This window comes from Pristis pectinata, chromosome 11 (genome assembly GCF_009764475.1).
Source record: "Pristis pectinata isolate sPriPec2 chromosome 11, sPriPec2.1.pri, whole genome shotgun sequence".
Lineage (NCBI taxonomy): Eukaryota > Metazoa > Chordata > Chondrichthyes > Rhinopristiformes > Pristidae > Pristis > Pristis pectinata.
In genome coordinates this window covers 42746728-42770260 of record NC_067415.1, presented here as the reverse complement: position 1 = coordinate 42770260, position 23533 = coordinate 42746728, and the positions used below count along the sequence as shown (strand labels likewise).

The 23533-nt window shown below is 38.0% G+C and overlaps 1 protein-coding gene across 1 annotated transcript in view; it reads left to right on the top strand.

The window, feature by feature from the left end:
• rab30 (RAB30, member RAS oncogene family) overlaps positions 1–18138 on the top strand; it is a 49296-nt gene extending 31158 nt beyond the window's left edge. Inside the window, exons 4-5 of the mRNA XM_052026346.1 lie at positions 4849–5032; positions 11793–18138. Coding sequence (XP_051882306.1) covers positions 4849–5032; positions 11793–12043 — 435 coding nt within the window. The 3' untranslated portion in view covers positions 12044–18138. The remainder of the gene's footprint in view (positions 1–4848; positions 5033–11792) is intronic.
• Positions 18139–23533: the final 5395 nt, after the last annotated feature.

Here is a 23533-nt window from a genome sequence, read left to right as displayed (position 1 = left end):
GAGCAGCACTTGTGGGATGAAAGGAATTTCGACATAACGGGTCAACCTGCTGACTTCTAGCAGATTTTGTTGCTCTAGATTCCAGCATCTTCAGTCTCTTGTGTCTCCGTTGCCAGTCTTCTGGGTTTCTTTTACAATGATGCTCAGAGATGCATTGATGCCAATGTTCAGTAGTCTCAGACTATTTAAATATGCTTTTCTACTCTTTCTACCAAAATGGGTGGACAAGATTGCTACACCTTCAAATGTTAAAATGCAGAATAACATTAACCCACCGGTTCAAATAATCCCTGGTCAGTCACCAATTGCAAATTATATGACTGAGCCCATGCCAGGCTAGTGCTTTCAATTTAATTGCCACCTTGAATGTTACTGGCTGCTGTAGTCTCTTGTCTTGTATCTGACCCAATTCGCCACATAATCTGTTTTGATTTCCCTTCTGTGCTGTAGAGCTTGGTCCCCTCATTTATCATCTATGTGTGAACTCCTCTATGTACTTCTAATGTACCATTATTGTCATCCTCTGATCAATTTCTGGCCTCTCTGACATGTCTGACAGGTCTCAAATGAAACAATATCAATTTCAAGTCTATATTGGTAAAACAAGGAATTTACTTTAGTACTTAGAAACAAGAATTGGTGAGACCCATCAGTTTGAATACCAATTGGGAATGAACCAGGTGATATTCAGGACACAGCTGTTCAATACCTCTCTGTGCCATCCTCATTTGATCAATCAACGAGATAGTATTTTCTTCCTAATGCTGTCTGCAATTGATCCCAGGAATGAAAGGCTCAACATATGAGGAGTGTTTGATGGCTCTGGGCCTGTACTCGATGGAGTTCAGAAGGATTGGGGGGCAGTGGGGGGGGGGGGGGGGGTTGGGTAGGGAGGATTTTAATGAAACCTACCAAATACTGAAAGGTCTGTATAGAGTGGATCTGGAGAGGTTGTTTCCATTGGTGGTAGAGTCTAGGATCCAAGGGCACAGCCTCAGAATAAAGAACCATCCCTTTAAAACTAAAGTGAGGAGGAATTTCTTTAGCCAGAATGTGGTTAATCTGTGAAATTCGTTGCCACAGAGGGCTGTGGAGGCCACAATTGAAAGGTTCTTAATTAGTAAGGAGGTTAAGGGTTACAGTGAAAGGGTTAGGGGGGAAAAAAATCAGCCATGATTGAATGGTGGAGCAGACTCAATGGGCTGAATAGCCTCATTCTGCTCCCATATCTTGTGGTCTTAAGCCTAGTCCATAAATCCAGTGCTTCCAAAGAGTTTTTTGAATGTACTCCTAATATAGGTTGTTTCCTTTCCCACAACTATTTTTCCTCAAGGCTCTTTTAATGGGAAATACTAACCCATTATTTGAGTTGCTTAATGGGTAAAAGGAGAAGTTCCATATAGTTGGGGACTGGTGGAAGATGGTGTATTCATCTGTATCAATGGTTGAAAAGTGAGTTAGGAGAGAGAATGCAGCACTATTCAAGTCACATAAAATGTTGTTTGCGACTTGTGGTACTTTTTTGTAAACATGCTGATCATAAGACTGTGGTATTACTGCTTCAAAGAACGGAATGTTCCATTTCATAGATTACATTCTTTTGATAATCTGAAAGCAAACCAAATAAAATGACACAGAAGGACTTTATCACTTAATTTAGGACTCATTTTAAAACTTACAAAGCCTACTCCAATTCTGTTTTTCTTTTGCATTTGTTCTAAATCATTGCTATCTATTTGACATTCCAGGTGACCACTGACTGATGGGTTAAAGTAATCCTGCCTCATGTTTTTATATCTTGGTCTCAAGAGATATATATACAAAATAGTATTGGGTGAAGTTTTGCCTGTCTCCTGCCAACAAGGATCTTGTGTGGAATGCATTTGTGCAATCTTAATCTACTTTCTAATAGGCACGGGTCTATAGTACATAGCGGTTTATAAATGTGGCAGTCTCAGAGAGCAGTTTAGGGAATTGCATGAAAAATACCCTTCTGAAATTGTGACTTGGATATGTTGATGAGAGCTACTGGGCTAGAAATCCTACTGTGCAGCACTGTGCTTTCACGTTGTGTGATAATTTTGTAGCTGAGAACTAATAGCTTAAAATGTTCTCCATGCATGCATATTCCACTTTTTGATAAATTGTCACATGGTCTTTTGTGCTTACGATAAGCTTGTGCATGGAGGCCCCAAGGCACGTAGCAGTGATGTCATTTGTTGTGCAATGCATGATTGACGTTGCTGCTGCAATATTTTAGCAGGGGCATGGGCTTGGGAATTTTTGAATCCAGGAGCAGGTTTTACCTGGAGATTGAAGGCTTGTTCCAGTGTAAGTTAAAGCATATACGTTCCTTTCTGAGCTGCTGTCAGGGAGTCGATCACTGGAGAAAAGCTTGAGATCTTCACGATGGTCCCAATATCTTCCATCTTCAAGGTATCTCTTCTGTGTACCCATGTCCTGGGTGCCCATTTCTAATGGAACTATGTCCTGTTAGTCACTGGATCATCCATCTGCCACTCGTATCAAATTTTATCAAAGGTGTCCCAGCACATTGAGGCATTGGTTCTGATTGAGAATCACCCCTTCAGAATTCCCACCATGGTGGGAGATTGCATTGCAGAATTTGCTTTTGTGCACAACTTTGACGTGCATGGTTTTATGCACTATTGGAAGTAAATTTAGAAAGATGAAAGTAGTACAAAAAGAACTAGGCAAGTAGAACTGAAGTGCTCTGTGAAGTGAATTAAATGGGCGACTCCTTGGGGACTTGAAACACGCAGCCTACCAGTCAGATTGAAATCCTTCACTACCTTAGAATAAGGTCAATTGGCTGATCTTCAATATGGTTATTCTCATCAAATTAACTTCAATTTTTGAGCATAGATGGTGAACATAATATGTGGGTTCTGAATATATCTTTTACATGTCAATACTATCTTTTTCATGTTAAGCAATATCTATAGCCCTGGTTCTTGTATTTGGCATCAGACTACCTTCTGTTGCCAGATGCTGATGGTTTTCATTACAGACATAACTATTAGTGATTTTTTTGTTTATAAGTAAACTCTAGTATTATGAGTGAAGAGCTTAAACTTTTCATTGTGGAGTATCTGGCAGTCAAACTAAGCAGTCTTATTGGATTTTATTAATACATAGAATTAAATAGTAGATTGCTTAAGCTTTTTTTTTTCTGTTCAAGTTTTTAATGTGCATCATGGGTGTTGGGGCCATACAAGGGGAATGAACATGTTTTTGTTCAGCTATTCTTGTTTCTTCCTGCAAAGCAGCATTTTATGTTTGGACTCTGGCATTTTTCCTCATCTTTTCTTTGACCACCACCCCCACCCTTCTCCACATGTATTCCCAACTGTGAGCACAATGCCTGGCCTCGACAAAAATTAAATGAGCACAGTAAAACAAATTCTGAGCAAAATGTGCAAGGAATTTTAAAGTACCAGATAGCTATGAGAATGATTAATTCAAAGCAGAATAAATGAATAGCAAATTTAGACAGCGTGTTCTGGTGCAAAGGGACAATTATCCTGCATTCCTGTTGGTAAGAAACCTACTTGGATAGTAACGTACAAAACTAGGAAAGAGAGAATTTGGCTTGCATGATATTCTGATGCAATTGTATGAAGAAAGCTTGTGTTGATTTTTGTCGTGATCTGTAGAAGTTAAAACTTGCTAGCACTCATTTGGGTTTGGACCAGGTGTTACAAAGAATTGAAGATATTCAAGGCCCATCAAGACATTTTTCTGGTAGAGATTACATTAATTATTTTGACAAAATCCTGAGTTTTAAAATACTAGATTTTTAAGCAAATTGACACCACTTATCCCAAACTCTGTTGCTCATTTTGTGTTTTCTGCACAAAAGTCCTGTTCACCCCTCCTGGCCTGCGGTAGCACTTGGTCTCACGAAACCTCTCAATTATTATACCGGTGATTCAATCTCAACAGAACCTTACCTTTCCCTTTGTATCATTGCCCACCATGAGCATTCTGTTTCTCTAACTCTCGTGGCTTCCCTGCTTCTATACTCTGAAATTCCTTTTTAACCTTAATTACCTTCTCATCCTTAACTTGCCTTTGACCATCTTAATACCTTATCCATTTTTGTCTGATTATGCCTCTCTGAATTGGCTTGGATGTTTGTTTTTAAATCCTGAAGGCACTGTGTAATTACAACTTGTTACAACACATGTAGGTTGGGCCTTGATTTGAAATCTTTTGGCACTGGTTGAGAAAGTGATTTTTTTTTTGTACCTGGCAAATGTTTCAAAAGCTGAGCAACTGTTTATATTAATTGTGTACATCCATATGCTTTTACTTTTGAAAGAAATCCTTGTGCTGGTGTATTCAAGCATGTGGTGTGTGAAATTGTTAAATATAGATTCAGTATTGCCATCCTGCCAAGGTATATGCTTGTGGAGCAGTGCTGGTGTAGGCCTGTTAACTCTCAGTGGTGGGGAATTAAATTGGGAATCTTTATTGGTCACAACATGTATCCCTGGGTTTGGTTGTAAGGATGGTAGAAAGTGGACAAGAAGAAAACTGCTTTCAAGTAAAATGACTTGATATGGTCTGAAAATAGAGGAGTAAGTGGGACTGTTGTTGTATTTGCCACCCAATAGGAAACTAGATTGGATTAGCTTCCTGTTTTGAACAGCAAAACTGGTTTGAGAGCCAAATCTGGTAGGATATAATAATCTGTTGGGGGTATAAAATGATTAGCTTATGCAAACCCTTTATCGTATTGCATGGGTTAGAATATAATGACACCTAAATTTTTCATGACATTGTGCAGTAAAGCTCATTGACCTCTTGTTTTCTGTACCTCAGCTCCAGATTTGGGATACTGCTGGACAAGAAAGGTTTCGATCCATCACACAGAGCTATTATCGCAGCGCAAATGCCTTAATATTGACCTATGATATCACCTGTGAAGAATCTTTCCGTTGCCTTCCTGAATGGCTGAGGGAGATTGAGCAGTATGCTAGCAATAAAGTTACCACTGTTTTGGTTGGTAAGTAGAAAGTATTGCTTGAAACACTATCTTTTAATGAGGTAAAAATTGAGCCTTGTTTCTGTTCTTGCAGTGTGGGCAAAGCTGCTTTTATTACCTCTTTAGGTGTTGAAACATTTTTTCCAAAAACTCATGATGTTTGATCTTGTGTAGGGAATTCCACAACTCAGTGATGTATATCCGATACAGCAATGTACATATTGGATTCTCACAAAATTGTTTGTGGTGTTGGTGTTGGAAATCTCAGGCGAGAAAGTCATTGTTGAAGTGAATTGCTGAGGTGCAACTTGAATATTATGCATTCTGTCCCCATCGTATGCTGGTGTGGGAGGTGAACATTGAATCAAAGTGCATAGGTTAAGGTTAAGTAGGGTAGAGTCCAAAAGAATGAAAGTTGATTTTGTTGTGGGATACGAGATTCTGAGAGGTCATGGCAGGGTAGACCAAATGAGGCAGCTTCCTCCAAACAGAGGATCTGAAACAAAGGCATGGTCTTTGGAAAAGCAGTCAGCAATTTAGAACTGAAATGCAGAGAAATTTCTTAAGGCTGTGTTGCAAATCTTCAGAATTCCCTACTCCAGAGGTTTGTGAGCTTTCATTGAGCATATTCAAGGGTGGGATTGGCAAATATTTGGACTGTAAGGAAGAGTTCTTGAATAAGGTGTTGATGAAAGCAGAGTCAAATAATCTATTCCCACTCCTACTTAATATGCTCTTATGTACATTGATATTTGATCACATTAATAATGTGAACTTTTCAGATGGTAGAGAGGCTTTTGAATTGCCAGGCGATACCCACAGATTGTGCTTTATCGTAACTGTCCTGCTCTTCTTGTCCTGTGATATAGCTCTCCAGTTCTGTTTCTGGTCATTGGTGACTCTCGAGTATTGATGGTGTCGTTAAAACAAGTGTTTTTTCAAATGGTTGAGTAAAACTCCAATAATCAGTTGCCCTTGGGACTTGAAAGTGGCAGATTTTCCAGGATGATGTTGTCATTAATACCCAAACACACTTTTATTTTTTTTAAACCTATTACACAGTAGTATAATTTCCCAGTGAACTGGTGAGTTTAAAGGGAGCAATTTGAATCCTGGCTCCAGCTGCAAACCCACCCACATTCCTGATCCTTGTTGGTCTGGACCTCAAACCTGGCTCTAGCCACACACTGACAGAAATGCTGGTAAAGTTTAGATTCTCATCATGACCAGTAATAACACAATTTAATGGTTTATATATAATTACCATTAATAGGCAAGGTGCCCATGATCTATCTTTTTGCAACTAAAACAAATTCTGAAACCATGCTGATATTTAACTTTTAAAACCATCATAATCCAAATCCACTGACAGTGCATCTGATGCAGGCAGGCTTCCTAGGCAGCCATTTTTTACTGGGCCTAATCATTATCCCTCTTACTTTGTACCCTGATTTAGAGTCATAGAGTAATACAGCACAGAAACAGGCCCTTCGACCCAACTGGTCCATGCTGACCACAGCATTCTCCCTGCAGGTCCCAGTTGCCTGCGTTCAGCCCATAACCCTCCAAGCCCCTCTCCTCCATGTACCTATCCAAATGCCTCTTAAATGCTGCAATTGTACCCACCTTGACCACTTCCTCTGGCAGCTCATTCCAGGCACTCACCACTCTCTGCATAAAGAAGCTACCCCTTGGGTCTCTTTTAAATCTGACCTGTTCTGAATGTGATCTTGGCTCTGCTGTAACTATCTGGGCCACTGAATAGCTCGTGACCTCTGGCTGAGCGAGACCCAGGGAGGAGTGGAGTCTCAAAGTTATTCTGGGCCTTGGTGTTATGGAGGTAGGCAATGGAATGTGGTGGGGGGGGGGGGTGCAGGCAAATTTCTTTAATGTATTCATTAGTTTAGAAGCAGAAAACACAAATAATGACTGGTAGAGACCTCTGTCCTCCAGTTGTGTATATTAGAAAACTGCAAGTGCATTGCCCTTGAATTTCTGTTTATTAATTTTAGTATGCAGTGCCATTAGGAAGTGCTTTAAGTTATTGCCACATAATCAGAAAGAGTCTTATAAGCATGAATTAAAAAGTACAAATTATAAAAGTTATGGTTGCTTTCAAAAATAATTCCTGCATATAATACAAAATAGATTAGGCCAGTTGACTAGATTGTGAGACTTATGAAATGTTGAAATGACCACCACAAAGTACTGTTTTGTACGTTTAGTGTTGCAATCACTTAAACGTGTTCTGCCTGAGGATTTAAGGCTACTATCATACTGTTTGTGGTCACAGAATCATTGAATCATACAGCACAGAAATGGGCCCCTTGGCCCACCTTGTCCATGCTGACAGTGATGCCCATTTTATTCTAAGTTCATTTGCCCGCATTAGGCCCACACCCCTCCATGTCGCTCCCATCCAAGTAACTGTCCAAGTGCCTTTTAAATGTTCTAATTGTATCTACTAGGTTGCTAATAGGAGACGAAGAGACTGCTCCGGCTCTGGTTGAGATTTTTACATCATTGCTGGCCACAAGGTACCAGATGACTGGAGGATGGCAAAAGTGGTTGTCCTTTTCTATAAGAGCAGCAGGCAAAATCTTGGCAACTACAGACCTGTGTGTCTTGCATCAGTAGTAGGGTTATTGGAAAAAAATTCTGAGGGATAGGATTAATGATCACTTGGAAAGGTGGGGACTAATCAGAGATAGCCAGCATGGCTTTGTTAAGGGTAGATCTTGTGACCAATCTGAGTGAATTTTTGAGGAGGTAACAAAGTGTATTGATGAGTGTACTGCAGTAGACTAACCCTAACCTTATCCCAACCTTCCACCATCACCCTCTGCATCCTACCATTGAGCCAATTATGAATCCAGTTAGCTAGCTCTCCTTGGATCCCATACAACCCAACATTTGAGTCTAGCCTACCCACCTTCCACTTCTCAGATGTTGTTTTCCCCTGTGCAGCTGCTCCCAATCTACTTCCACCAGGTCCTGTCTTACATTATTGAAATCTGCCTTCCCCCAGTTTAGGCCACTACTTTCTTTTTCCATGACAACTTTGGAACTTTCTGAACTATGGTTACTGTTCCCAAAGGGCTCCTTCACAGGCACCCCTATCACCTGCCTATCCTCATTCTGTAAGATAATGACTCTCCCTAGTCATACACTCTACATTCTGCTTCAAAAACCCTTCTTGGATGGATTCTGGTTCTGTTTCTAGGTGCTATTTCTGAATTGGGAATTGAAAATAAAAGCTGGTCTATATTTCTAGTGTATGTCTTAAATCAAGTGGTACAGCACTGACCTGACCCAACCGAGAGATCCCACAAAAGACATTGTCCTACGCACAGCTCTGTTCATAGATTTATTGGTTTCTTTGGCAACTGCAATATCATTCAGTCAATGCTGCTGAAAATCTGCAGCCCCCCCCCCCCCCCAAAAATGTTTTATTCTCCCTTTTTCAAACATGTATTCCATACTCTTTGAAATTAAGTTTTGGTCTATACATAAGTAGTCATTATTATTATTATTATTATTTTTTAAACCAGATGTAAGTGTTGCTGTCAAGGCTGCAATTTAGTGCCTAACTGTAATGACTTTTAAATGTGGTGGTGAACTGACTTGTTGAATTGCTGCAGTCTAGGTTATGATGGAACTCCCGCAATTAGGAAGATGTTTTAAGATTTTTGTCCCAGTGATGATGAAGATACAGTGATTATATTTCCAAGCCAGGAGGGTGTGTGACTTGGAGTACAGCTTCAAGGTGGAGGTATTCAGTCCAAGCGGTATGTTGTGGATTTTGGAGGTTGCAGCTATAAGTCTTGTAGCTGGTACACTAGCTAAAGTGTCATGTTGGAAGAGGAAGTGAATACTTAGTGGTACGAGGAGTGTGCATCAACTGGATGGCTTTGTCCTCGGTGGTCTCAAACTGTTTGAGTGTTGTTGGAACTGCAGTCATCAAGTGGAGAATGTTCCATTATACTCCTAACTTGTATCTTGCAGGTGACGGAAGGAGTAAAGTGTGACTCATTTTCATTGGAATGTCTAGCTTTTGGAAAAACAAAACTGCAGGTGTTGGAAATCTTAAATGAAAGTGGAAGACATTGGAAATACTCAGCAGGTTCCGACAGCATCTGTTGGAAGAGAAATAGTTGACATTTCTAATTGATGACCTCTCGTCAGAAGCTTTAATTGACCTTGAATATTACTTCTGTTTCTCTTTCAATGTATACTATCTGACTTGCTGTGTTTTTTCCTGGTTTTTTTGTTGTTTTTATTAAGCTCAGACTTCAACCAGCTCATGACCATTCTATCTATACCCAGTTAATTTCAGTTGCTTGATGGCACTGCAGAAGATATCTCAGCTGAAGACAAAGTAGCCCAATGAGGTGGTATTTGGCCAGAATAGTTTGTCCCGTTTTGACATAACATACTGGATAATTGTCTACATTATTTGGCAGCTGCCAGTGTTGCAGTTGTACTAGAACAGGTTAATTAGAGGCATGACCATTCTGGAGTGCAAGTCTTCAGCACTACAGGATTGATGTTGTTGAGTCCATTGTATCAAGTTCACTCTGTTTTTTGATAACCTCTGAAGTGTATTGGATTGGCTTGTGCAATAATTGGGACTTTGTGAGAAGGCTGAGACGGGTCATCTGCTTGGCACTTCCGGCTGAAGATGGTTATATTTTTGCTCTGGTCTTCTGCACTTGTGCGCTTTGCTCAACCATTGAGTACCAAGATGTTCATGGAGCTGTCTCTTTCCTTTCGCAGTATCTGACCAATTAAGTGAATGTGACATGACTGTTTTGAACTGATTTGTTTGATATGTGATGCGCTCTCACTCTCAAATTACAAGTTAGAATAGATAGGATAATGTTTATTTAAAAATCCCTTGATTAGCCTCCAAGTCACATTTTGAGTCCAGTGAACTTTTGTACCTCCAATTATCCAAAGGAATTCTGGTTAACTGTTTTATTATTAATATAGTGAACCTGTTACTGGCAGAATATTGGCCAAATTGAGCAATTATATTTGCATTTCTTGCCTTCTTCACAGTGTGGAGCATGTTGAAGAAAATATCACATTGAAGAAACTTGTTTCTAATTTGATGTCTTTTTGTTTTAAATAAAGGTTGTTCTTCCATTTTCCTCTTATCAGGAGAGATGAGGTTAGATATTGGCTGCTGAACTGTTGTCTGCAAATTTTTGTCTGCTAGAAACTGGGCCAGAAGTATTGGGGGAAACTTCAAGAGTTTCAGCATCAGTTACTGATGGGTTAAGTTGCTAGTGCCACAGCAATGCACAGTACTTAATGGTGAGGAGTGACTGTGATGCAGTGGGAATTCCATTTGAAGAATGGTGATATCTGGAGTGCATTCACAGAAGAATATTAAAATTTAACATTTGGTTAAGAGGGACCACACCTTCAATACAGAGTTTGATTCTGAGCAGCATATCTTGGGAAGAAAGTGTTGGACTTCGAGGTGCTGATTCACTAAAACAATGCTTTAGACTCCAAGGATTAAAATACAAAGAGATCGTTGACTTCCCTGGATTTGAAAAAACTATTGAGTGATTTTTTTAAAGTCAAATTTCTCAAAATATTGAGGGAAACTTGGGTAGACAGAGGAAATGCTTTCTGGTTGGGGAATCCAGCTGTATGGGATGAACCTAAATTAAATCCTAAGCTTTTTAGGAGTGAAGTTGAAATTACTGCTACTTGCAAAAATTGGAAGTTTGTAAATCTTTTACAGATAACAGTTGATGCTGAATTGATGGTAATTTTAAATCTCAGATTTTTGACCAATAGTTTCAAGGGTCTGAAAAGAAAATGGGTGGATGAAGTTGGGTCACTTTTCAGCCTTGATGTCGGGCTTCATCTTCCTTTGTTCCGAATGCAGAATGGCTTTGTCCTTAGAGATAATAGGATAATGATTAAAATGTATGACTTGATTATATCTGTTTACATAGCAGGCAGAGGGCCTCTGTCATCTACCATTGTGGTTTCTTCATCCATTTCTGGATGCAAGCCCTTTCAAGTAGCAGCATTCCTGTACAAGAGAGCAATAACCAGTATATAGGTGCCTCAAATAGGTGTGGTCACGTTCCTTCAGGCAAAGTGCTTTTCAGATCTACTCAATGTGGATCTTATCTATGCAACATTTGGAGTGGAGTAAGTTGAGGAATGGCAGGCGTAAAGAATGAGAATTGTCTTAAAATTGTCAATTGTAATATCCAATCAGTATCATCACCTAAGACTGTGGAAGCTTATTTCAGGCAATCCAGAGGAAAAAGAATATATATATAAAAAAAAATTCCTCTGGATTGCCTTTAGCTATTTCTATACTTCTATTTTCTTAATGGTTTTGCCATGTTGTTTTCCTCAAAAAAAAATCAAGTACATTAAATAGCTCCTCCTTGCATTCAAAGGAAACTGATTTTTGTGTAATCATTACAGTAATGTTGAAAAACATGCTAATATTCCTTGCATACAACATAATGTTACAAGCAATTAATTAATTGTATTTTGCTCGAACTCCCTGTTCCTTTTTCAATAATGTCATTGGACTTAACCCATCTGCCTTCTCAGATGGATGCATAACGTTCCATCTTTCTTCTGAGAGACTGCATGAAAGCTAGATGGTGTTCCAGTCTCTTGAACTCTTGGCCTACTGATGGAGTGGCAGGAGTCCTCATGCAGCGCCAAGACTGACACTAGCATTGATGTTTTGACTTGTGGCTAGGTTCTTAATTATTACCACTTTCCCATTTTGCAGGCAACAAGATTGATTTAGCAGAGAAACGAGAAGTGTCCAGAGAAAGGGGTGAAGAATTTTCAGAAACTCAGAACATGCATTACCTGGAGACATCAGCAAAAGAGTCGGACAATGTTGAAAAACTGTTTCTTGACCTTGCGTGTCAGTTGATTGGTGAAGCAAAGCAGCATACACTGGTCAATAACGTAGCATCTCCTTTGCCTGGGGAAGGCAGAACCATCAGCTACTTGAACTGCTGCAACTTTAATTAAATGTGAACACTAGCTGATGCTTTGCAAGGGTATTTTGTTGGTGAAGGAAACTTCTGCATTTCTTACCTATTGACCAAAGCTTGAGGTTATTTCTGGGCTTCAGCATGGCAGACTGACTTTAAATAAAAACAGACAAATTAGAAAGCCTTTATGCTCCAGATTGCCCAGGTAAAAGTAACAATATACGATCTAAACTTTTTATATATATTAAAAAAAAGCCGACCTTCATAACTTTGTGCTTTGAAGTAGCTCTGCCAAATGCTACTTGATGCACAGAATTTGCCATTTTGCTGCTGCTTAAACAATGAAGGCTTGTATTAATAGTTAATTAGAATAAGTAATTTGAAGTATAGAAAATACAATATTTGGATTTGCTTTTAACTATTGATGACTTCATGGTGCCGTGCTTCACACAATATATCAGCGCTAGACTGGTTTTTATTGAGTTATCCATCATTGAAAATATAGGTGGTTAGTATAAATGAAAATGGCCAGTTTGGTATAATCCCTGCATGTTGTTGTCATTAAGCTCTTTTTTTTAGCTCTAAGAAATTTTGCCACTCCTGCAAAAGGATGCTTTTCATTTGTGCAACTAGCTTTTATCTCCTCGTTCTGCGAGTATTACTGTTTGAGCCAATTATGGTTTCACTGAACAGTTGCTGTTGTGTTCCTGTTTTAGTTTAAACCGTGAGGTTTGGATCTGCCCCTAAATGTTCCATTTTGTTTGAAGGTGATTGGGGAAGATTTTATCTATGGATTGTGTTGCAAAATGATAAATTTATCAAATATATTAATTCATGTGAGTTTTGCTACACATCTTATAAAATCTTCGATGTGTATATACACACATATATGTAATTGTTTTCTCCAACTGTCATACAGGTATGTCTGAAGATGACAGCTCGTGCTGGGATGCACCTTTTACTGATGCAATGTTCTTCTGCCCAAGGGAACTTAAACATGCATGACTGTAGGCAGCAACACATTATTCTCTTGTGGTATGATGTCATCACAACCTCCATGCATAACATCAGTACAGTCAACACCAAGTTATGGATTGATTTTTGGAGAAGGAACTTCAATCCTATTATGCATTCACATTTCAAGCTAGAGGACACTATAGTCAGTAATAGCTTTGTACACAGTTCTTACGGATACTGACTATTCAACACAGATGAAGCATTAGACCTAAAACCTGTGTAGTTTCTAAATTTGATGTCCTATCTATGTTGTGCTACTATTTTGTTGGCTGGTGCTTAAAAATTAGCCCATTGTAACATATGGAATGTAAAGAAACATAGAGGAAACACTAATCACCCAAATTTTTCCTGCAGAATATTCTTAAGTCATCTTTCAATTAACTCCAGTATTTTTATACCACTGTCTTTCAGTTGAATATATCAATTACTGAAAGAGCAGGAAAATTACTAGCAATGAACTGTACATTTTCCTCACATAGCAGGAATTCAAATAAAAACTACTGCAGGTATGAATATTACAGAAGCATCTCTATGTTAAACTATGAAATTAGGACCACAGCTAACCTCATGGCAGTTCCTGGTTTAGGACACATTTTCAAATGATTGAAATATTTATTTGCCCTTTCTATAAACCTTTTAATCCTATAACCACATTATGACATCCCAATTGTTGCACAAGTCCCCGTGTAGTCCATAAATAGTTGCCAATGTCTTGTTTGATTATATTACATCTCATAATCCATCAGGTTTTTATGTTCCTAAAATTTCATTGTATTATCCTGTGGTACTTTGAGAACATTTTTAAATTTGCTTTTTGTTCTCTCTGTTATGCATTAGTTATGAAATCAATTAACTAGGGCTGTTTCAGCAAATTAATTAAATTATTTTCTTTGCAATCTTATGAGCACATAACATGTTTTTTTACAAACTCTCCTACTTTTCTAAGGTATTGGCCCATTAGTAGTAGGCTTCTGATCTTTTTACTCTTAGTAAAATAAATTGAAATAATGAGAACATTGCAAAATAATACAGCTCTCTAATCACTGCATCATTTACTGCCAATGTTATGAAAATAGTAGCAGCATCACCAGTTGTTTTGTATGTCTTTGCACTTTACATGAAATATAACAGCCTGGGGTTGTTGGTTTATTCCCAAACATTGACCTTTTCTATATTTGAAACAACTTGCAGTGCTGTGAAAAATTCTGAAGTTCTTTTTGCTTGTGGCACTAGCAGAAGCTACATTCCATTTTGTTTTGTTTTTTCCCCATTTTCTGAAATGTAGGCTGATTTAGGATGGTGCCATTAGGACCCACTGATTATAGGGTTGTACTTTCCACAGAACTTTTGGCTGAAATCTCATTTATTTGATATAATATAACCACCATGAAATATCTTCATAAAGCTTTCTACTATATTTTGTATCTAGAATGTATTGTATGATGAATAAAGAAAGGCTTTTTTTTAAACAAACACTCCTCTTGCAATAGAGCACAACTCTAGAGAATTTGACAGAGGACAGTAATGTGGGAATCATTGAATCCACAAATGTTAAATTCTTCCAAGAATATTGACAGCTGAAAGCATTAATTAACGATGCTTTTTTATTGAAATTAATAATTTGATGAAACTGAGCCTTGCAGTGAGCTGAAATTTGCACCTAAAATAAGACTGTTCTTATACACAGTGCTTTGTCCAAGGCTACGTCACTGCTTTGATAATTGCACAATACACACAAAACTGATCAATTTATGACTGATTTTTAACTTGTTTCTGACTGAGCTAAAACTAGCTGAGAAAACACCAGACTATTTTTCCACAGCATATAGGTGAAAACGTGTACAGCAAAGTCCACTTCCAAATGGAAGGTATTTGCCCACTAAAGGGTGGGGTGGGGAGTGAAACCTTTTAATACATTGTTCCAATAAATATTTTCCATAAATATCATAGCCTGAATATTAAGAACGTAATTTGCATATTGTATTCATTGCTATCATGATTGATACTACTAATGGTGCAGAGATACTATTGAAGTTTTCAATGATGCATTATATTCTGTGAGAAAATCTCAAATTATAAACCACCTTGAATTTATAGTTTGGGATGAAATAAAAAAAATCCACATTTTTCTTCATTAACTGAAGGCCAAGGGACTTGAATAAAGGGAAAAGATTTGGAACTGAGAAAAGAAACTTCAGCCTTTAAAACATTGGCAAACTTAGTTCCATAAATAGTGGTTCAGGCAACATTCAGAATTAAATTGAATTCATGGATGATGAAGCCAGAGTGAAAGGAATGTAATTGTGATTAGAACTGTTACTCATAACGGAAAATACACAAACAGGTTGTGCTAAATAGCCTGTTTCCCTTTTTATAGTGACTGTATGCAGTGATATAGTTTAGGAGAATATGCCCAGTTATGGAATAAATCCCTTCATAAGTAACATTATTTGTAAAATGTACTTTTAGGAATTTTAATAACCATTTGAACACTTAGAATTGTGTGGTATTTCCATATTAATATTACCAAAGATTAAGAGTTAGGAAAGCAGAGCTTTGATCTTTTAGCACCATTAAATTGTTTCTCTGGTTGATGGACTGGAAGTGTTATTGAACATCAGCAGCAGTTCTAGAATATTTGTAAAGGTTTGACTGCAATATCTAATATTTGAAATTAAAGGAAAACATCAGCACTGCACTATTCTCCCTTTTTCCTCATAGGTTATGTCTTCTGTGGCATACTCAACACTTAACAGGGAAGTGTTGGGTTGGAGAACCTTTGCAATTGCTCCAAGGTAACTGCCAATAGTTCCTTAATTTTCCCTTCCTGAGGGGAATTTACCTCCATCGCCACCACACAGTACAGCTAAAATGTGGATTTTGCTGTATGACAAATTGTGAGACAAAACCTTCCTTGTACACAAAGCTATTTATAAATTCCAGATGCTTGCAGGAAGTTTCCTTGTCACATGGTGGAAATAAAACTAGACAGAGTTAGCTGATTTTAAGCATTTCATTCAATAAAACAACCCAATTTGAAAATGCAATACAGATCTTCTCCTTAATTTTCACAACAGTTAGTTATAAAGAAAGATCCAACCTGGTACTGGAGAGGCAGACTGTATATGCCATGAGTTTGAAAGAGCCAGACTTTTGATTTGTCTAAGATGATTTCAATCTGCCTCTAAAGAGTACCTCTTTAAGATTAGTAACCAAAGGGCATTTTAGGATAAACTAATTCATTTGTCACTGTCTGCAAGTATATTGCTCCTTCTGCTCTCATGGCTCCTGGAAAAAAAATCGTTTGAAAATGTCCACAAGTAGTGCAATGGCTTAATAATGCAATGGTAAGAACTTCTGTTAACATTCTCAGCATTAACATGGAACCTTTCTCAGAACCTTATTATTACTGGATATTCTCAGTCTGTTTTCAACCTTCTCAGACAGAGTTTATTAATCTACTACTTGGATGCAGTTAGTATTGCTGTTGCTTGCTCCATTGGATAGTAAGGTACAAGAAGCACTCAAACCAATGTTTATAGGTAGTTTTTTAAGTTATTGTCCCCATTTTAAGGGAGGAACTAAGCATTTGTAGGGAAGAAGTAAAACATTTGAGGTCAAGTGGAAGAAAGGACCAACTTTCAAGGGCGTTTCACCTTCCCCAGTCAAAACTTCAGTTCCTATCCTTCTACCACTTTCTCCAAATCTTGTCAGGTTGACTTGTGAAATTCTTGGTAACAGCAGCAGGAGGGGATGGTGGTATTATGGTTTTTCTTACTTTCACCCTTTCTCTTAACTCAGTCCATGCTAATCTGCTATTGCATTTCATGGCGGTGAAAATCTCTCTCCATCCTCATTGTGTGCGGAATTGGGTGTGACAGGATTAAGTTGCTAAATAAAAACAAAACTTTGTTCAATTCATGCAGTCTTCTTAATGAAGTAGAAATGTCTGTTGGAAATTATTGCTGTGGATTAATATCAATATGCAAGTAACAGGAAAACCATTACTGGACAAATGAAAACTGAACCATCTGGAATGTACAAACTGGCTGAGTATAGTGCTGTTGTTAGAGCTGAACTGATTTGTACTTTTGTAATTTTGTTTTAAACATACTATTTATCCTTTGTTTTAAATTGTGCATGTTTATACTGTTTTTTGGGGAAAAATAAATTATTCATTGGATTTCCCTCTCACTGCCCACTGCCACCCAAACATGGGATAAATGCTGAGAGCAATTTTAATGCTGCTGTCTACAAGTATTTACACAAGAAACAATAGAATTCTTTACTGTCAGACTATTATCAAAAGCAGTAACGACCTGTGCAAACTGTTCATCTTGTTGAGCCTTTCTGTAAATGTGCAATTTTTAAAAAGACTTTAACAGTTCGCCATTATCAATGAATGAAAGTGTGACTGTTGATCCAGAAACTGAATATAATCTTAGTGTTTTAACATTTTTACATGTAAATGAAAAAGGTATGTCCCTTTCCTGAGCCTTTCATATATAATTAGGCCTTACATTAAACCAACAATAGCACAATGTATACCAGTCTACTGCTGGTGGTGTCATGCAGTTATTAATATAATGCTGAAAGCAAAGAGAGCATGCAATGCCACTTTGGGTTAAGAGGTGGTATGTCGAGGGAGATGAAATTTGTCAGTAAAATGTATTACTGACAAATTTACCATTGATGTTAGGGGACCTCGTCAGAAAATGGAAATATTGTACAGGCTGTCACTGTTTTATTTTAGAAACAGGACATTTAGTTGGCTGAGTAATGATACCAACCATTTTCTATTCACGACTTTGGCACAATAATGTTCTTGATATGGCACTAAAGCTAAAAGTACAGAACAACTGGCAAAATTTTAACTACAATGCTGACAGGTGTGCATAAGGCTTGTAGATCAGTACATTTGAGATTGCATTGTAAGAATCTCCAAACTGTGAATAGCTGTAATCTAAGAAATACATAAATGTTTTTCACGTGAACCTAATGGTGCTGTTGTATGGAATGAAGAATGTTAGTAATTAAGAATAGTTTGGTATAACTAATTTGAACAGAATGTATACCTTATGTTAAACTGAACAAAATGAATGTGTTTTTGCCACACTTGTTGTCTCTTTCTTTACAAATGTTTTCAATTGTGCACTTAAATTTGAAATTATTTTCAACAAACTTTTTTTACATTTAAGCATAGATGCATTTTTATTCAGTTTTCATCATGTTTTATGGCCAATTGTTTCAAGCACTCTGAGCCCATCTGGGGTAAGCACTTGAAGGAAATGCTATGCTTCATGATATAATTTTTTTTTGGGGGGGGGAAGACATCTGCATCAGTGTTGCTGACTTTTTTTTTTACAGACAGTTGATTGTAATCCCTCAAGTCAAAACAGATGGGTTCCTTTCTTTTCCAGTATAACTGCTTCTCAAGAGTTTTTTTTGAAAATGCTTACAAATATTGAAGTACTGCGTCAACTTTTTTTCTCTCTCCCCTTTTCATTGGGCATCATTTCTCTTGATGGGATATTATTGTACAGTTGTTAGTGACCTTGTATCACTAAGATCTTTTTCTGTGTTGTGAATCTAGACTGCTTGGGCAATCAATCCCTAGGAAGTCCACAACCAACCTAAATATTGTTGTGCACTTCTCCCAGGCATCTCATGGCATGCAGCAGGAGCAGGAACCTTGGAACAGGCTGTTTGGGACCTCTACCCTTGTTCAGAGTTGATTATACTTCCTCTGCCTTAATGGCAACCGCACCTGATCTAAGACCACCCTGCTCTATGTAAATGATAAAGGAGATGGATAGCACTATCTTTTGTATATTGACAATTATTTACCATCAATAACTATATTATGGTTATCTTTTTTAATTAAAAAAAACCCAAAAAACTTCCATAAGGTGGATTGGAGTGAAAATGAGGAGAACCTCTTGGTTATATTTGGCAGTTGGGCAGTGAATCATTCAACAACTGTATTTAATACAGAATAACCAACAGCTGCCTCTTTTTCTTTTAAAGAATAAACAAAGAATCAATTTGTCAACGTGTTTGGTTTTATATTGCATTTTTTACTGGCATTTATTGGCCAACTTCCCACCCTTTTTATAGACTTGTATGAAACTTCATACATTTTACCAGTTTAGTGTAACCATTATGTATACATACAGGAGATGTGAATTTTTTTTTATTGGGATCTCTTCAGTTTATTTTTAAGTTGTTTCATTACTGGTCTTCTTTGCACCATTATCCCTTTTGCCATTTAATCTCTCACAGAACTGCTTTTATCCTACCTTTATCCGGTGAACTCCACCGGATTACTTCGAACTTCCATACATGGATTTCTATGGCAAACACAGTTATTGTTTCTCATCCATCGATAGAGAAAACAAGCAGGCTGGTGTCTCTCTCCCTTCTCTCTCTCTCTCTCTTTCTTCTTCTTCTTCTTCTAACTTCTTCAACAACGTCATTACGTCCTTTATCTTCAATTGATATAAGCACGCCCCCCACACACACACACACACACACAAACACACACTCTCTATCTTAAAGGGACTTTCACTGAGTCCGTAATACCTCCCACCTAAAAAAAAATTTTCCCAAGAAGATTTTAACCGTGCATACAGTTAGTAATGTTAATAGTTATCATTCTACACAACTACAGACTATCAGATTAGTACAGATACATGTTTCCCATTTAACATCGGGAAAGACAATCAGCAATCACATTATCTTTGCCTTTAATGTGAGTTATCATGAGATCAAACTCTTGCAAAATTAAACTCCAGTTTAACAGCCTTCTGTTCTTGTTTTTGACTCGGCTCAGAAACACCAATGGGTTATGATCTGTATACACAGTCAATGGTTTCTGAGCAGTGCAAACATATACACTGAAATGTTGCAAGGCTAAAACAAGCGACAGTAATTCTTTCTCTATGGTGGAATAATTCTTTTGATGCTCATTAAATTTCTTTGAAAAGTAAGCTACCGGATGGTCAATATCATCAAGGTCACCCTTCTGCAACAACACAGCTCCTGCAGCTTCATCACTGGCATCTACTGCTAATGAAAATGGCTTTTCAAAGTCAGGTGTTTTGAGCACAGGATGGTAGCATAAAATGGCTTTCAGCTTCTCAAATTCTTCTTGACAAGAATCTGTCCAAACAAACTTTACTCCCTTCTTCAGAAGATTAGTTAGGGGAAGAGCAATATCAGCAAAATTTTTACAAAATTTTCGGTAATATCCAACCATTCCCAAAAATCTTCTAACAGTCCTCGTACCTGTGGGAATAGGGAACTCAGATATTGCTTGAACTTTTGCCTGAACAGGAGCTTGCTTACCTTGACCTGCAACATAACCAAGATACGTCACAGTGGCATAGCCAAATTCACTTTTAGCCAAGTTAACTGTAAGATTAGCCTTGGAAAGTCTTTCAAACAACCTTTCTAACGCAGAGATGTCATCTTCCCAAGTATCATTCCCAGTCACTAAGTCGTCAATGTAGGCATCTGTATGTTTTAACCCATGAATCACTGAATTAATCATTCTTTGAAATGTTGCTGGAGCATTTTTCATTCCAAATGGTAAAACATTGTATTCATACAATCCAGAAGGGGTTACAAAGGCTGAAACCTCCCTTCCTCTATCTGTTAATGGAACACACCAGTACCCTTTTAATAGGTCAATCTTTGTAAGAAATTTTGCCTTTCCCACTCTATCTATGCAATCATCCACCCTAGGAATAGGGTAAGCATCTGACTTTGTTACAGCATTCACTTTCCTGTAATCTGTGCAAAATCTAACAGTTCCATCAGGTTTAGGTACAATAACACAGGGCGAACTCCAATTTGAAGTAGAATGTCTAATAATATCATTTTCCAACATGTTTACTTTTTTCCACATTCATTCGATATGGGTGTTGTTTGATTGGTTTTGCATCCCCAACATCAACATCATGGGTAATTATCAATGTTCTGTTTGGAACATCTGGGAACAGATTTTTAAATTTTGAAATTAATTCTCTCATCTGTTGTTTTTGTGAAACTTGTAAATGGTCCAACTTCGTTTCAAGGTTCTCCATGATATTTTGGTTTTTTAGTTTTGATGGAACAATATTTGGTCTAAATTGGCCTTCCTCAACATCAACATCAGGCATTCTAGAAAGAACCTTTACATCATCCACCAAGGCCACAACTGAATCCCTCTCATAATAAGGTTTTAGCATGTTTACATGACAGAGTTGTGTTTTCTTCCGTCTATCTGGTGTTTTGATTATATATGTTAGATCAGTCACTCGAGATTCAATAACATAGGGTCCGGAAAAACGAGATTGCAAGGGATTATTTTGGCTAGGGAAAAATACCAACACCTTTTGCCCCACTGCAAGTGTCCTAGGCCGAGCATGTCTATCAAAATATGTCTTCATTCTTATCTGGCTGGTTTTCAAATTCTCTCTCGCTAGCTGGCAGACTCTCTCCAACCAAGTTTTAAATTTTTGGACACAGTCCAACAGACTCAAGTGCACTTTCTCATTAACCCATTGCTCTCTCAACAACTCCAAAGGTCCTCTCACCCTATGTCCAAATACAAGCTCAAACGGACTAAATCCTATTGACTCCTGGATTGATTCTCTAACGGCAAACAAAAGTAAATGAATACCTTCGTCCCAATCCTTTGTGTTTTCAAAGCAATTAAGTCTTCAGCATATTTTTGAGAGTAGAATGAAATCTCTCCAGAGCTCCTTGAGATTCTGGGTGATATGCAGATGATACAATCTGCTTTGCTCCCAGCTCATAGACTATTTGTTGAAAAAAATTTGACATAAAATTACTACCTTGATCAGATTGGATTTCTTTTGGCAAACCAAACAAGGTAAAAAATTTTAAAAGAGCCTTTGACACCGTCTTGGCCTTAATATTTCTAAGGGGTATTGCCTCTGGAAATCTAGAAGTGGCACACATAATGGTTAACAAATACTGATTTCCAGTCTTAGACTTTGGTAAGGGGCCAACACAGTCCACAATCACCTTCGAAAAGGGTTCACCAAAAGCAGGAATTGGCTTCAAAGGAGCCACAGGGGGTTTTTGAATTGGTTTACCTACCATCTGACATGTGTGACAGGTTTGACAAAACATCACCACATCTTTTCTCAAACCAGGCCAATAGAATTGTTTCAAGATCTTCCCTACAGTTTTATTCACCCCAAAATGACCACCCAAAGGCATACTGTGGGCCAGGTTTAAAATTTCATCCCTATAAACTTTTGGAACAACAACCTAATGAATAACTTCCCATTCCTCATCAACAGGAACATGAGGAGGTCTCCATTTCCTCATTAACACTCCATTTTTGACATAGTATCCAATTGGCACCTTTTCAATCTCCTCACATGAGAGTGCTTTTTCTTTCAATTCTGTCAACTCAGGGTCCTTTGTCTGTTCCACCATAAAATCCTTCCTCGACAAAGACAAATCTTTAAATTCAGGCTCACTATAAGGATGTTGATCCTCCAGTGAAGACAGAAAAGTCTCAGATAAGGCATCATAATTTTCTTCCTGTTTAGGACTGTCACAAGGAACCACATCAGACTGCATCGGACTGTCGGTCTTGGCTAATTCTTTAGCTCTAGCTCGAGTCACTGCACATGATGGGTAAACATCTGGATCATTCTCAGACTCATCAATCCTTGGTTTGGTCGTAAACCGTACCACAGGAACAATTTCTCCATCTGCAAGGTCATTTCCCAATAACAAAGAAACTCCTTCCACTGGCAACCTAGGTCTTATCCCTATCTCGACTGGTCCTTCTACGAACTTTGACTTTAAAATCACCCTGTGTAAAGGGACAGACATGGTGTCATCTGTAACGCCTCGCACTAGATTTACCTCACCAGTGTCACTTTCTTCACCAAAATTTAAAACACTGTCCAGCAAGAGAGATTGACTAGCCCCAGTATCTCTAAGAATTTTCACTGGCACCTGGGGTGACTCATCATTCAGTGAAACAAAACCCTCTGATACATAAGAACGGAATTCCTTTCTCACCTCCTCCAACTTTTCCGCTTTTACCTCTTGCAAGGACTGATCTTTAACAGCATCTCCTAAACCTTTTCGATTTTTATTGCCTGAAATCAAGCATTGGGCACAGCTTCCTTCCTTTTCTTCAAAAGGGCACAATTAGATATCACATGGCCAGGTTTCTTACAGTAATAACAAGTACGCTCAACAGGTTTCTCCAGCCCTGGCTTCTTTTCATCCTTCCCTTTTTGATTACCTCCAAATTTAATCTCCGGTTTACCTGGATTGTCCTTGTAACTCTTTTGAAAGGTTTTAGGTTGTCCCCATTTGGATTTATGGGTTAAAGCATAATCATCTGCCAACCTAGCAGTTTCTTGTAAAGTTTCCACTGCCTTTTCATTTAAATATGTTGTTAATTCAGCTGGAACACATCTTTTAAAGTCTTCCACCAGTATCAATTCTTTCAATTTATCAAAATCCCCATCTA